General features: G+C 48.5%; 3 protein-coding genes across 4 annotated transcripts; 1 reads left to right on the forward strand and 2 right to left on the reverse strand.

The window, feature by feature from the left end:
• Positions 1–165: 165 nt before the first annotated feature.
• slc35d3 (solute carrier family 35 member D3) lies at positions 166–3,330 on the forward strand. The gene is made up of 4 exons (XM_058080565.1): positions 166–413; positions 1,097–1,307; positions 1,424–1,581; positions 1,655–3,330. Exons 1-4 carry the CDS (start codon positions 189–191, stop codon positions 2,330–2,332), a joined length of 1,272 nt encoding a protein of 423 aa, XP_057936548.1. The 5' UTR covers positions 166–188; the 3' UTR covers positions 2,333–3,330.
• A 600-nt stretch (positions 3,331–3,930) lies between these two features.
• On the reverse strand, positions 3,931–8,610 carry LOC131131286 (beta-taxilin-like). 2 transcript variants are annotated; one of them, XM_058075878.1, is made up of 11 exons: positions 8,524–8,610; positions 7,884–8,070; positions 7,762–7,807; positions 7,267–7,355; positions 6,420–6,548; positions 6,143–6,337; positions 5,956–6,075; positions 5,663–5,737; positions 5,376–5,468; positions 5,210–5,305; positions 3,931–4,980 (listed from the first exon to the last, which is right to left on the reverse strand). In XM_058075878.1, the coding sequence occupies exons 2-11, from the start codon at positions 8,055–8,057 to the stop codon at positions 4,123–4,125; spliced, it is 1,875 nt and encodes a 624-aa protein (XP_057931861.1). In that variant the 5' UTR covers positions 8,058–8,070; positions 8,524–8,610; the 3' UTR covers positions 3,931–4,122. The 2 variants fall into 2 exon arrangements, with proteins under 2 accessions (XP_057931861.1, XP_057931867.1); XM_058075884.1 differs by lacking the exon at positions 5,663–5,737 and adding an exon at positions 5,773–5,847.
• Positions 8,611–9,867: 1,257 nt separating this feature from the next.
• On the reverse strand, positions 9,868–12,599 carry nmbr (neuromedin B receptor). Its single transcript, XM_058075623.1, has 5 exons — positions 12,175–12,599; positions 11,523–11,664; positions 11,245–11,460; positions 10,627–10,865; positions 9,868–10,552 (listed from the first exon to the last, which is right to left on the reverse strand). Exons 1-5 carry the CDS (start codon positions 12,573–12,575, stop codon positions 10,408–10,410), a joined length of 1,143 nt encoding a protein of 380 aa, XP_057931606.1. The 5' UTR covers positions 12,576–12,599; the 3' UTR covers positions 9,868–10,407.
• Between the last annotated feature and the right edge of the window lie 2,805 nt (positions 12,600–15,404).

Genomic DNA, 15,404 nt, shown 5'->3' on the forward strand with positions numbered 1-15,404 from the left:
AGGGATTCCCTCCTCTTCATCACTGTCTGCTTTTTTCCTCTTGGATTGCGCGTGCTGGAGGCGAGCGCCGTGAGCGCGCTTCCTTGGAAAAATCCCCCATCCCATCGCCCCCACCCCGCCCCCCCTCCAGCGCTTCCCGGCTCCGTGCGCGCCGCCTCCCTCCGTCAGAAGCGAAGTTGCGCGCGGCCATGGACGTGCTCAGGAGGCGCTTGCTGGGCATCAGCGTGGCCGTCGCGCACGGCGTCTTCTCGGGCACGTTGAACATCCTCCTGAAGTTCCTCATCAGCAACTTGCACTTCCGCTTCCTCACGCTCATCCAGCTGTGCACGTGCAGCACGGCCGCGCTCGGCCTGGAGGTCCTGAGGAGGACCGGAAGGGTCTCCATCCCCCCCTTCAGCCTCAGCCTCTTCAAGGTAACATCTCACACTTTTACCTCAACTTCTGTCCTCCTGGATGCAACGTCCGTGCTTTCGCTCCATGCCGCCGCCGCCGCGTCTGACCGATTTATTGATTGACGGCTCGTTTGGCCGATTGTCAGAGCAATCGATCGGCTGTCAATCAGCGCCACTGATCAAGCTGAGAGGGGCGATCAATCAGCTGTCGTCACTGTTTGCAGTGGAGGGAAATGTGACCTGAAGTTTATTCTATATTCTTTATGATATACTCACGTGCTTTGTGTGTTGGAAATGTTTAGTGTGAAGAATATGCAAATGAGTTGTTATCATATTTCATCATGTTAGCATAGCAACCTATGATTAAGATGAAGTCCCATCAACAATGTACTGCAGATCTACGCTTTTCATGTAAATGATTATGGCCTGCAACGTTGACGGCCCATTTCGAATCAACATTTGCAATAAGTGATCGGATGAGGACTCAGCTCCAGACTCCGCCCCCTTCTCTCATCAATTGCCGTTGTTCAGCCGCAACTCAATCCACGTCAAAGCCCTAAATATGCTTCTATATTTATTCCATGCCACAGGAGCGTGTAGGGATGTAGTACTGCACTGTACAGTATCTGCATGTGATCGATGCCACTGCTCACCAGCAGGGGGAGCCAACGCTGTGACGCTCATGCTTAATGCTCGTTTCATAGGAGTTCGCCCCGGTGTGCATCCTGTCCACGCTGCAATCCACGCTGACCTTGTGGTCTCTGCGGGGTCTCAGCCTTCCCATGTATGTGGTCTTCAAACGCTGCCTGCCCCTCTTCACGCTCTCCATCGGCGTCTGCGTCCTCAAGAACGGCGTCCCCTCCCCTGGCGTGGTGACCGCCGTGCTCATCACCACCGGGGGCGCTGCGCTGGCTGGTAAATGGTTGCATGACACCTGCATGACATCAACATGTTATATCGGAATTTAATATACGTAAGTGTAGTTTGGGGGCGTGGTCACGTCCTCACGAAGTTTCTTTGCGGTCCATCAGGTGCCGGAGACCTGAGTGGCGACCCGTTTGGTTACGTGACAGGCGTTCTGGCGGTCATCATCCACGCCTCCTACCTGGTCGTGATCCAGAAGACCAGCGCGGACAGCGAACACGGACCCCTGACGGCACAGTACGCCATCGCCATCATGGCCACTCCCGTAAGGCGCACATACTGTACACCGCCGCCCACTTCCTGTCCAGGTGACTTTCTGTGTGTACGCACGTGTGCAGGTGCTGCTGGTGTGCGCCGTCATCTCCATGGACGCCGTCAACATGTGGTCGTACGGCGGCTGGAGCGACCCGCGGGTGGCCACCATCTTCTTCTTCAGCGTGCTCATTGGCTGCGCCATGAACTTCACCACCTACCACTGCACCTACATCAACTCCGCCGTCACCACCAGCTTTGTGGGCGTGGTCAAGAGCATCGCCACCATCACTGTGGGCATGCTGGCCTTCAACGACGTGGCGCCCACTGCCATGTTTGTGGGCGGAGTCATTGTCAACACGGTGGGCTCCATCACGTACTGCGTTGTCAAGTTCTTTGAGACCAAGAAGAAGAGCTCCTACGAGGACCTGGAGGATGGCGAGAAGGATGCGGCGCCCCCTCCTGGCGAGCCCTACCAAGAGACGCCTGAGCGCCACGCTGAGGAGAGCGCACCCGACGACAGGAAACCAGAAAATGAGGGACCTCCACTGAATGGGGGCCTGGAGGTCACCTTGGGAGGAGGAGCAGGGGGCGTCATGACGGACGAGGAAGCTGTGGAGATGCAGAGGGAGCATCTTCACAAGGAGGGCGCCACCCCCGGGAGGCCAGCCAGCGACCACGTGGGCGTGTGGCGCTCCGTCAGAAGTCTGCACTTCTTCAAGAAGGACCCCCTCATCGCCAACATGGAGCAGCAGAGTCCCTGAGGGCAGAGCCGGGACGCACTTCCTGTGAAGCCCCAGCGTCTGTTAGCGTTAGCAGTGCTAGCTCCCGCACATGCGCCTCGAGTTAGCGACAAGCTAACCTCCATGTAGCATGACAAATGACAACCAGGCTAAGCGAGTGTAACCAAGAAAACACTCGTTAGCATGCGCTAGCCACTGAGATGCTAATGTCCTTCTTCCTTTTATGTGTGATCAGTTTCATGTCGTCATGTTTGATGTGGTCATGTGATGCTCGTCTTCGGAGGTTAGCCTAGCTTAGCATCAGCACTCCTTGCATGCGTGTTCAACAGGAGCACAGCGTTCCGTTGCTTCCTCTGCAGCTCGGGAACTTTTATTTTGACGGGAAGTAACACGAAGTTACGAGACGTCATGATCTAAACACAGCGGCCGTCTGCACCCCCGAGGCGCCGGGCTAACTGTTAGCGGTGAAGGAGACAAGCGTGGGTGGTTGTGCGCCACAAATGTCAGCCGGCATGTTAGCAGCTAGCGCGCTAACAGACGTCGACACGTAAAACATGTTGAAGAAAAGGTCGCTTTTGCGAGGCCTCCTGATGGGGCGCACTCATGCACCTGGCCTCAGGCCTCACAAACAAACAAATAACATAGAAAGCTGTCAAGCCTTCATATTGACTCACATTGATTTTTTTTTCTTCATTTAACGCTACAAGAGACGCCGTGTGTCCCCGAGACATGAGACACGCTTCACTGGGACGCTGTGACTCGGAGGTGATAATGACTAGCAGGAAGTCCTCCTGGATCACTTTGGGAAGACAAATAAGCTCCTTTCAGAGGACTCCGAAGACAAAGACTCATTTGGACAAAACGGGACACTTTAGGATTGGTTGAAAAAAAATGAAATGACAAAATTGAGCCACAGGAGGGCGCTAAGCAGCTGATTGATTGACAAAAGCAAATCATCAACACCGTTTGTCCGTGTGTGTCCGTGTGTGTGTCTGTTGTGTGTGTTTGTGTGCAGCATGTTGAAGGATAAAAATAAACCCAAAAGTACCAAAGTCTAAATGTTCACCTCATTTTTTTAGAGCTGTGTGTGTGTGTGTGTGTGTGTGTGTGTGTGTGTTTGCTGACTCAGCACTTTACTGCTGCAGCGTGTCCACGTGCACCTCACGCGCACGTAATGGCGCCATCTTCAGCTTAATGGCGGCTGTGAGAGGACAGGCATCGTTTACCTTGTCACTCCCGGCGCAGCACGCCGCATTCCGGCACGATGATGACCTCTGACCTGTCCCGCTGCACAAACTGACCTTCTTGATCTTCTTCTTGATGGTGTTGATTCTTCATGAAGGCCTTCCTCATTGTGTCATCACTGCTTGGTGAGCAGGCTACTCTTTTTTTTGTATTTACTTCATTCACTTCCAGAAGAAGTCCAGTTGCCTCCATTCAATAAAGTAATAATTCAACATAAAACAATAACATAAAAACGTTATTATTATTATTGTTATTATTGTAGCTTGCTGACAAGGCAGGTCTAATCTGGTATGCTAGCACCCCGTGTGTTTGTAAACACATTTCACGACTTACTTTTAAGTTGTCACGTCACTCCAAAATTAAAAATGAAAGAATGAAGTTGTAATTATTTTATTCTTTTTAGGAAAAGAAAGACTTTTTCACTTCAAATGAACGTTGTCTTCCTTTAGCATCGATGTGACGTACGTCACCAACCGTGCTCTGCAAGAAGACACTGACCTCTAGTGGACGTTTGCTACATTACAGCAACAACACGCACACACGCCCACACGGACACACGGACACACTCAAAGGTTCCTGCCAGTCTTCTTCTTCTTCTTCTTGGGAAAGGCTGGAGGGGGTGTGGCTTCAGAGGTGGGCGGAGCCTCCGCGTTTGGCGTCTGGGTCACCACTTTGACCTCCACCGCTTCATTGAGGACCTCATCTGGTCGTGGTTCAGGATTTGATTCCGTTTCAAGTTGTGGTTCTGCTTCTGGTTCTGGTTTTGCTTCCAGAGTTGATTCAGTTTCAGGTTGTGGTTCACCTTCTGGTTCTGGTTTTGCTTCTGGTTCTGGTTTTGTTTCTACTTCTGGTACTGGTTTTGCTTCCAGAGTTGATTCTGCTTCAGGTTGTGGTTCACCTTCTGGTTCTGGTTTTGCTTCTGGTTCTGGTTTTGTTTCTACTTCAGGTTCTGGTTTTACTTCTGGTTCTGGTTGTGGTTTTGGTTCTGGTTCTGATTGTACAGCTGGTTCTGGTTGAGTCTCTTCAGATGTGTGTTCATCATCTCGGTGGTGACCTTTGCTACTGAAGTGGGCGAAGGCGGAGGCTACAATGTCTTGGTCCAAGTCCAAATCATCGTGTTCATCGTCTCCATCGGCGGCGTGCGACCCCATCAGGGCGTCGGCAAACTCCTGCAGCTTGGCTTGCTCCGCCCTCAGACGCTCCATGTCCTCTGTCAGTGGCGCCTCGGGCGGCACGGCGGCGGGTCCGGGTCCATCCGGGTTGGAAGTGGTGATGAGATTTGAGGAGAGATCGTCGTTAGCTTGGCGGACCTCTTTGATCTTCGTGTAGAGAACTTTCCTCTCCTCCTGAAGAGCACGGCATAACTTCTCCAACTTGTGGATCTTCAGGACGAACACGTCGTACTCTTTGCCCTTCTCACTTCTCTGGATAAACAGCAACAGGATATAGAACAGGAACAGGATGAGGAAGTGGAAGAGAAACAGGAAATGAACAGGAACAGGAGGTGAAAGAGGAAGAGACAGAGGAAACGGAAGTGAAAACAGAACAGGAAACAGGAAGTGGAAGAGGAACAAGAAATGGAAGAGGAAGTAGAAGACGTGTTGTCTCCTCATCCATGATGCTAACGTGCTAAGGTGAGGTCATGTGACCCACCTCTTCAAGCAGGTCCGTCAGAGCCTTGTTACAGTTCTCAAACCTCAACTTCCACACGTTGGACTCTTTCTCCATCTTCTTCATCTTCTCGGACATCTGAGACAGGAAGACAGAATGTCAGCACGAAGGTGAGGACAGGAGAACACAAAGCAAAAGCGTCTCCTACGTTGTCCATCTCCTGCTTGAAGCGAGCGTAGATCTCGTTGCTCTTCGCCAACGTGGTCTGGAACTCGTCAAACTTCTTGGAGTAGAGGGCCAACTGGAGGAGGACAAGGCCAAGGACACGGGTCAGGTTTCTAGAAGATTCTTGGTCACGTTCAAAGGTATGAGAAGATATCTTCTGGTGTCATGTGACGGCCGAGTCTGACGCGCCAACGTGTGGTCGGCGTGTTTGTTTTCTTGCTGATTTGGGGGCGTGTCGTCGGCTCGGTGGGCGTTGCCGTGAGTATTCACCTGCGAGTGGGTGATAGCGGCGTGCTCGCTGAGTGTGCGCGTCTGCAGCTTCCACTCAGCCGCCTGGTGCAGTAACTAGTGAGGAGAGCAGAGAGACGTTAGGTGTTTACCTTCTTCTTCATGGTCAGCTCCTGCTCCTTCATAGCGAAGCACTTCCTGGTTTTGTCTACGGCCTCGCTAAGCAGCTACAGCGTGCACCGCCGCGGCCCGACCACCAGGGGGAGACAGAGCAGCAGCACAGTGGTCATGAGCGGGAGCGAATCGCGGTGTGGTGAAGCCTCGGCGGCACTCACGTATTCCTTCTCCCGGTGGTGCTTCTCCTGGGCTTCGGCCAGCAGCGCGTTGGCCTGCTCCAGCTTGGCTTCCGTCAGCTGCTGCTGGAGGTCGCGATGGCGGTTGATCTTCTCCAGACTCTGCAAACGCACACACACACACGTTGAGATGATGTTCAGGGTCCCGGGGAGCGCCCCGCCCCCTTACCTGGTCCCGGCGCTCGCACTGCTCCAGCAGTTTGTGGAGTTTGTCGCTGAGGTGGGCGTTCTCGCCGCACAGTTTGGCATTGCGGGCGCTGTGCTGCTCGATCTGCGTCTGGATCTCACTCAGAACCTTTTGGAAGTGAGTCGTCATCTCCTTCCGTTTCTCCTCGTCCTCCTTGCAGCGCACCAGCGCCTCCTCCTGGCGGGTGTGGAGGGGGGGGGGTCTGTTAGTGTGCTCAGGTCGTGTAATGTGTGTGTGTGTGTGTGTGTGTGAGCGGCACCCTGAGTGTGTTGTAGTAATGTTGCACTTCCGTGCACAATCTCTCCAGCTGCCGTCGCTCGCCCTGCAGGATGCTGACGTTCTTACGTAGAACCTGGAGCTCTTTCTCATCGCCACGCCTACACAACAACTACACACACACACACACACACGGGTGAGTGTGTATACACTCTAAAAAGTAATTCAGAGTATCTGTTGACACCACTTGATTTAATACATAAATGCAATGTAAAAAATGTAATTAATTGATTTAGATAAACTTTCTAAGTTGCAAACTTTATTTTTTAAGTTAGGTTCAAATAATAATGTTGGCTATTACATGGACTTAATTTAGCATGTCATATACACTCAAATTTTATTGTTGGTAAGCTTAAAACAAAATTCAAGTTGCCATGACTTAATAAAATTAGCTTGGTAACATAATATACACACACACACACATATATATATACATATACTGTATATACGTAGTATATACATATATATATAAAGTTACTGCTACTTAAAAAGTTGTGTGCATTGTTATTATAATTAAGTAGACAACAAATTAAACTACTTTGAATAAAATGTCAGTTGACTTAACATATTTTTTGAGTTACGAACTTAAACTTGTCCCTATGACAACAATTATTCAGTAAGCAGTACTTAAAATAAGCTTTGAGTGAAGAGGAAAAACTAATTTGTGCGATGCAATATTGCTTGTTGGTTCAAAGCAATTTCAAATTAAGTTGTCCTAACTAAGACTAATGGAAACTGTTGCGTTGATTTTTTTTTGTTGAAGCTAAACATTTATTTTTTGAGTGTAGACACGATACAGGATATAGAAATGTAGAAAAGTAGAAAATTACCAGCTCAGCGTGTTTCCTCATCAAATGTTCTAGCTTGTCCTCAGGAGACAACGCCCCCTCCTTCAGACTGGCCGCCACGCCGGAATACTCTGCATCAACAACCACGATATTTGTATTGACCCTTTGTATTGACTTGTGGACTCCTATAGAGCAGTTACACACAATAACCAGCACACAAAGTTCTTCCAGAATCTGCACCTATTCATCTGTGTTTCTTTGGATTTCGTGCTTCCTGTGAAAACGGCCTGTTTTAATGTATTGATCATTTTTTTGTGTATCTTTTTAAAATGTAGGACAGTCCGAAGTTTGTCAAGAAAAGACGTTACTTCAAGACATCTCTCCATGGTAAGTGGAATTAGCATTTTAGCTAGCTTTATTTTATAGTTTGATAGTTGAACCGCTACATGAATATTTATGACATTTTTTACACTTACATCACTAACTACCGTTACTACCGCAACCACGACATTGTCATGACATGTCACATGACCTCACCTGATTCCACACTCCCGCCGTCGTCATGATGGATGTCCTCGCCAGCCTATGACATGCAAGCACACAGTGTTAGCAACACAGATGATGCTAACACACGTCATAGCATCACACTACATGCTAACCTGAGCGTCGGCGCCGATGATCTCTTGCAGTCGCCTGCGGAACTCCTCCATGGGGTCGCAGGGGACAGCGGTGGGCGGGGCCACCCTGCCTTCTGTGATATCATCACGTGACGTCGGCGCCAATTCGGGCTGGGGGGGCGTCAACAGCTCAGTTGCTTTCGCCGTCGTCTCCATCGTCACCAGTGTGCTGGCAAGCAACCAGACTCATGTTGTCATCGTCATCTGGTGCTAACAAGCTAATGCGCTAACACAGTGTGACAGCGACATAGGAGCCAAGATGGCGGCGGATGACTCACGAGTTAAATTAAGAAACGCGACAGCTGAAGGTGTTTGCTCACTTTAACTTTAGCTAGGTGACGCACACACGCACACACACACACACACACACACACACACACAAACACACACACTAATAACACAATACACACAAATAAATGAATAATTTGGACCAAAGTGAATGCTAACTTTAGGCTCCACCCACTGTCAATTCCAGCGAATCAATTGTGATCTTAGTCACTTATTCAACTTTGATTGTTTATAAGTTGCTTTTAAAATGATGAAAGTAATGAAATAATCAATAAATAAGACAAAGTTAGACACGATCAAGTAAGATAAGATAAGATAAGACAAGATTCCTTACCAGACGGAGCTGACAAAGAGTGCAAGCAAACAGGAGAAAGAAGAGGAAGACGAAGATGAAGATGAAGTGGACAGCTGAACCCCCAAAATAGAGCAGAGGCCCCGCCCCCACGCCAACATCATCACCGACTCACGGTGCTGAAAGGGTGAACGGGAGGAGGCCTTGTTTTTGGAGTTGAGGTCAAAGGTGAAGAGATGAGTTGATATTCGTGGGCGGCCACACGGTGGCAGCATTTAGCTGTGATGTCAACAAAATCAACCATTTGTGGCATCGTTTTCTACCAAGCATCATTAGCATCTCAGGCTACTTCCTGGAGTCACAGAATAGCCCCGCCCACATTGGTGCCCCCCCCAAAAGCCGGCAGAGGATAAGAAAAACCCTGTTAAAGTCATGGAAATACATATAAATACTGTACATATTGGACATACAAGTACATACATAGCATATAAATACTTAGTATATCATATATATTAGGGATATTTTTATTACTGCCATTAACAAACTATTTTTGACAGCCCTAGTAAATAAGTTTATGTAAATACCCACATGTATATGTATATGTATATATGTAAGTAGGTACATGTAAATCTATGTATGCAAATGGGGTCATGTAAATATGTGTATGCAAATAGGTACTTGTAAATATGTAATATGTTAATAGGTACATGTCAATCACAGCCAGCAGCATAAGTGTTTATTTTAGAGGTGATTGGATGAAAGAAATGTTTTCATGCCTGTTAGCTGTTTAAGCGCTAAGCTAAATGATGTTCATAATTGGAAACTAATTCATTCTCACATTCATTACCACTGTGTGTGTGTGTGTTTGTGTGTGTGTGTGTGCACCTTAGCAAGTGCACTGCCTGCTGCGTCCTGATAAAAGAGAACCCCGCCCTCAGATGTGGAAAAGACGGGAGCAAATGCCACTGGAGGCCTCCTGTTTTCTTGAGGTGATGTCTCACTCTGCCCTGCTTTTCACTTTCATTATGGAATGATGTCCACAAATGTCCTACATACTTTTGTACGTTGATACGTTTTATATTTGTACTGTAATGATGAGTAGTTACTAGTATTTGTCGACATTAGAAATATGGTTGCTACGACAACCAGCACAGGACCGTCAGCATGTTATTTTTATTTACTGTGTATGCCTGACATGCTAGCTAACATGCTAGCAGTGTCGTAAAAAAGTTAAGTGACGCCATTGATGACTCTGAGATAGTCAAGCTTGTCATATGCCCACTAACCACACACATACACATGAGCTAATATGCTAACATGCTAAAGTGCGGCAGTCATTCATCATGCAGACACAAACTTTATTATTAATTTACATTTACACTTTTCAACACAAAAGACTCCTATTCATCGTTTTCTTTGCCCAGCAACACTTTGGATCGTCTGCTAATGATGATGTCATTGATTATGTCGTGAATGAGTGATGATAATGTCGGGAGGGTGAAAGGTGGGTCTTATGAAGCTTTTATATGGCGACGGCGAGTTCCCAAAAGGAAGCGCCGAACCCCCACTTCCTGCCCCGCCGCCATCCATCACAGCAAAAGTGAGGCCGGATTGCTTTTCCTGATTGCTTCTTAATGGCGCCCTCCTCTGCCTCTCACTTCCTGTCGCCACTAATGGAAGCCGCACACCATGTCATGAGCTACATGCTAACGCTACGTGCGCAGGTGCATTGTGTGGCAATCATCGGGCAATGATTGATGTTTGATTTCCCGATGATGGCAGGAAGGCTCCTCCTGAGGAGTGCGCTGATGGTGACATCGTTATGCACCGCCATGTTTCTTCATCAGCGTGCATGCTAGCTAGCTTAGCGGCTTGATGGCGGCAGAGGGCTGCGGGATCTGTTTGACGTCACACTCCCACTCGTCGTCACATGGCCGTTTCTGGCCTGCCGTTGGCGGCGGTGGCAGCGCTGGGCGTGGCCTTCTTAATGGAGGTGAGGCGAATGTGGGAGGTGCTGTGCAGGTAGCTGGCTTGGCGCTCCGGGCGCGGGCGGCGGCGGCAGAACAGCTGACTGGAGAGAGAGGGAGAGCAAGCGTTAGACGGTCGGTCCCGTGGCGTTGCTGGAGGATGGTTGGCAGCAGGGACCTGTTGAAGTGGCGCCGGAAGCTGTCGCTTAGCAGGTAGAGGGCGAAGGGGTTGACGCAGGACGAGGAGAAGCTGAGGACGCGTGCTATCAGCGTGACCAGCAGGTGCGCCAGCGACACGTCCATCTGCTGGTAGTGGAAGGAGCGGTACATGTAGAGCACGTGATTGGGCAGCCAGCACAGGGCGAACAATCCCACGAAGACCAACACGATCTTAGCCAGACGCTTCCTGGTCTCCATCTGTGGGACACATTAGCATTAGCATCTTTAGCAGCCTAACATGTTGACATGAGCGGAAAGGTCACGAGTCAATCACGTGCACTCACACGGGTCACCGCTTGCCCACAAAACCTCACAACCTTTGACCTCCTGAGGCCTTCTTTTGTTTGTTGTCTTTGAAAGGTGTGACATCATATCACAGCATACCACGGCATCTCCACGCCATCACGTGAAAGGTCACCTCCGGAGTACATAAGATGCCACTTGAGAGTGACCTTGAATAAAACACGTTCGCCAGCAAAGGTCGTCCACTCGTAAATATTCCTCAGCTCGTTCTTATTCAGACGTGGAACTTTCCACAGCGTCTGACTTGAGACACGGATCCCTGTCTGTCCCTCACCTGTCTCTTGGTGTGCTCGCTGATCTCCCCGGGCATATCGTGTGCGCTGCGCGTGAGTGTGCGGGCGATGTGGTAGTAGTAGACGGAGATGACGGCCAGCGGGAACAGGAAGTAGACCAGGAAGATCATGAGGGAGTGGATCTTGGGGTGCATCTGGTCCGACAGCGGGTAGGGGACACAGTTGACGAAGGTCACGTTCTCGCTGTCCCTTTGACCCTTGGTGGGGGAGGAGCCAAAGGTGAGGTAGGCGTTGTTGTTAGCGTTAGCATTAGCATTACCTGCATGGAGACCACTTGGGAGAAGACGGCCTCGGGGATGGCCAGCAGGACGGACAGCAGCCAAATGGACGCCGCCTTCACGCACGTCCAGAAGACGGCGCCAGACGTCTGGATGTCCATGGGCTTGACGATGGCCTTGTACCTGAGAAACATGTGACATCGCCAGAAGGTCATTTGTCGACCTTCACATGACACCTGCTGGACCCTGGACCACAGACCTCCACAGTCCACAGTCCTCCAGGAAGCATCAGACTGCATCTCATCTTTCCAAAGTCGTGTCGCATGTTGGTCTCACGAGTCACTGAGCTCGTTAGGGCACTCATTAAGCTCATTAGAGGCCATCAGGGTCAAATGAGTTTCCTGTTAGCATAGCTTTGCTAAATGTGATTGACAGCAGTGACTGTCAATCAAAACAGGAAGTGACATCACGATGATGATGATGATGATGATACTGCATCTTCATCACAGTGTCTGTCAATCAAATCAAATTTTGGTTTTATTCTTACCAATGATTGCCTGTAATTATACGTATAAATTCAGGACCAATCATTGATTAGCCACATTATCAATAATGACCATCAACACAAGTCATTAGTAAACATGCTAAGGTTGCCTAATGAAGTGACCATGACGGTGATGAAGAACGGCTCACCTGTCTGCGCTGAGGGCGGTGAGCGTGAAGACGGACACGCCGACGGAGGTGAGCTGAATGGCGGGAATGAGCTTGCACGCCGCCTGGCCGAGCAGCCATTGGTGGGAGAAGAAGCGGAAGGCGTCGACGGGCACGCAGGTGAGGAGCAGCAGGAGGTCTCCCGCCGCCAAGCTGCTGATGAAGATGTTGGGCACGCTCCTCATGGCCGACGTGCTGATGAAGATCTTCACCAGCGTCACGTTGCCCACGAGACCCACCACCACGATCAACGTGTACGCGGACACCATGACGCAGCGCACCGCCACGTACGCGCCGCTCGTCTCCCCGCCGTCCGAAGACTCCTGGCTCCAGTTGGACCCCCGAACTTCCACCGGAAGTTTGGACGCAAAGTCGTCGTCCATCGCCGAGCCGGGAAGCTCGTGCCGAAACACCGCTGCCGCCGCGTAAAGATGCGCGCGTAAAGGCGCGCTGGGACCGACGCTCCACGCGCACGGAGTGACAAGCGACTGGTGCGCGCGAGGAACACACGCGCCCTTTATCACGAGAGAGAGAGAGACAGCGAGAAAGAGAGAGCGAGAGAGAGAGAGAGAGAGAGAGAACCTTCATCGTTGTCATCGTCACTCCTCACCATCATCATCAACATCTTCATCACCACCATTGTCAGCGCTCATCATCATCATCATCATCCTCTCCATTAACATCTTCATCACTCATCACGTCATCACCACCTCTTGACCATTTTCTTCATCACAATCGTCTTCATCACCTCCATCATCAACATCTTGAGCTCTCATCAATCTCATCACTCCTCACGCCATCTTCATCACCATCATCTTCAATACCTTTTTCATCATCTTCATCAGGAATGCGTGCTTGGCAGGAAGTGTTGGTGTTTTGCACCACAAAAGAGTGAAAGCCTTTTTGGTTGGTTGGTGAGGATGAATACTCTATGCTGACTAGAAATGTATGAATATTCACATACATATACACATTGCATACATAGCAAGGTCATTCCACCTGGTGGATTTATTGTCGACTCGGGTGAGATGATGGGTTGTCATGTGGTCTCCATTGCACACGGGAAATACACGTACACAATACTCAGTGGGTGCCTGCATCATTTCAGAATTGGTTTTGGAGGTCTATATATATATATTTGAGGTCTACGTATATTTGAGGCCTATATATAAAGGCCCAAAGAAGGCAGGTGTTGTTAGTCCAGTGTACGGCATCATGCAGCGTCTATCACCAGGCACCGCCATGGTGGAGGTGGCTTTGAGCTACAGTGATACAGTCAGACCCACAATCAGAAACCTGCATGGAAGCCACAACATGACTCTGTTGACGATAGACGGCGTCCAGGGCGAGAGAAACACCCGACCAACGGAAACACCAACGGATAGGTGTGCTGTGTCATGTCTGTAAACATTGTATTTAGAAAACCGTTTTTTATTCCCTCACTATGAAAACAGTAATAACTCTCTTACATCTCGATAGGATTCTATTCTATTCTCAATAAGATTCTGTGGAGTGATTCTATTACTCCAAAGTGGCCTAGACCACTTTGGAGTGATAGGTCGGAAAACGGATTGGTTCATTCCGCATGAAGTTTGGCTGTGCAAGACATTTTTGGTAATCGGTGTATCCCCCGATTTTTAATAATATCCTGGAATTATGGCTGATTGCATTATGTGAGACTTTTAGTTACTTTTATTTTGAAAATAAGCAGGCCAGCAAGTATCCTACGTGTCCGATATAATAGTTAGCATGTGGAAATATGGTGGGGAAAGATCATAACAAAGATATATCATTTTATCAAGTGTATCATCTATAACAGGGGTCTCAAACTCAATTTACCTGGGGGCCACTGGAGCTAGGGTCTGGGCAAGGCTGGGCCGCATCAGGTTTTCCCCCCCAAAAAACGCATTTATTAAAAACAGAAAAATATACAAACTTTTTCAGTGCTTTGGTTCTGATTTTCTACAAGAAAAGCTCTGATAAAACATTCCACTGTTCTCAAATATCTTAAGTTTTATTTTTCTGCACAAAATAAGATGAAAAAGAAATAAACAAATCAAGAAAAAAGAAAATCAATCGATCAGTAATAAATAACTATAATAATAATAACAAAACAAATTATTTTTTTCAGATTAAAATGAACAAAGCATTATTAGAGCCCTGTAGACATGACAAAACACGACTATAGTCACATTTATACTCTTTTTATTTACAACATATTGCGCAACTGCAGGGTCTTGAGACACATGCTAACTGGCAAACTAGAGAGCTAGCGACCTAAACGGTAGCCTTCAAGTTATTTCCTTTAAACTTAAATAGCCAAAAACTTACCACTTCCACACGGATAGGGAGGATAACTATTAACAGTTATTTAACCTTTAACATGAACATTAATCAAACGTAATCATTTTTTCTGGGTACATGATACCATACAGCATCCATATCAAACTTGCGCGGGCCGCACTAACATTAAACTTTCATATCAAGACAGGGGGGCCTCAAACTTGTGTCCTGCGGGCCACATTTGGCCCGCGGGCCGCGTGTTTGAGACCCCTGATCTATGAGAATGCAGCTCTATTAGTGATATCGTCCTTCACGTGCTAATGTGGTTAGCAGCTCGCCCTGTCGCTAATACCATGGTAATGCAGCTAGCCCTGTCATTAATACCGTCGCCATGCTAATGTTTAGTTTTACATGAATCATTATTGGTAATAATTTTTGTCCGAAACCGGTGTGTATGAGAACTGAGGTGCTACTGTACTTGTATTCTTCTTTACATGTAGTAGTAGTAGTACTGTAATATGGTACATAATCTGTTAAAGACATTTTTGAGTGATCATTATGTGATTGAGTAGAACGTTAAGAAGTGTGTCAGTGATTGAGGTCACACACATGCGCACACACGCACACTCAGCAGGGAGCAGTAGCGACACGCTTCTTGTGGTCTTATCACCAGGTCCCACCTGTAAGTGACTCGGTGCTCTAGTTACACATGCTACACGCACACACACATTTTAGACGGAGCGTCATTGTCATTATCATCATCATCATCATCATCATCTTCAGGTCAAAGGTAACATGAGGTGACGAGACAAAACAGGAAGGTCATTTTTTCCTGATGTTTGTCAACGGCCGGTCTTCTTGTTTATCTTCTTGTTTATTTTGAAAGGGCGGACAGGAAGCACCCCCGGGCGGCGGGGGCGTAACTTGAC

Source organism: Doryrhamphus excisus, chromosome 1 (assembly GCF_030265055.1).
Source record: "Doryrhamphus excisus isolate RoL2022-K1 chromosome 1, RoL_Dexc_1.0, whole genome shotgun sequence".
NCBI classification, from domain to species: Eukaryota; Metazoa; Chordata; class Actinopteri; order Syngnathiformes; family Syngnathidae; genus Doryrhamphus; species Doryrhamphus excisus.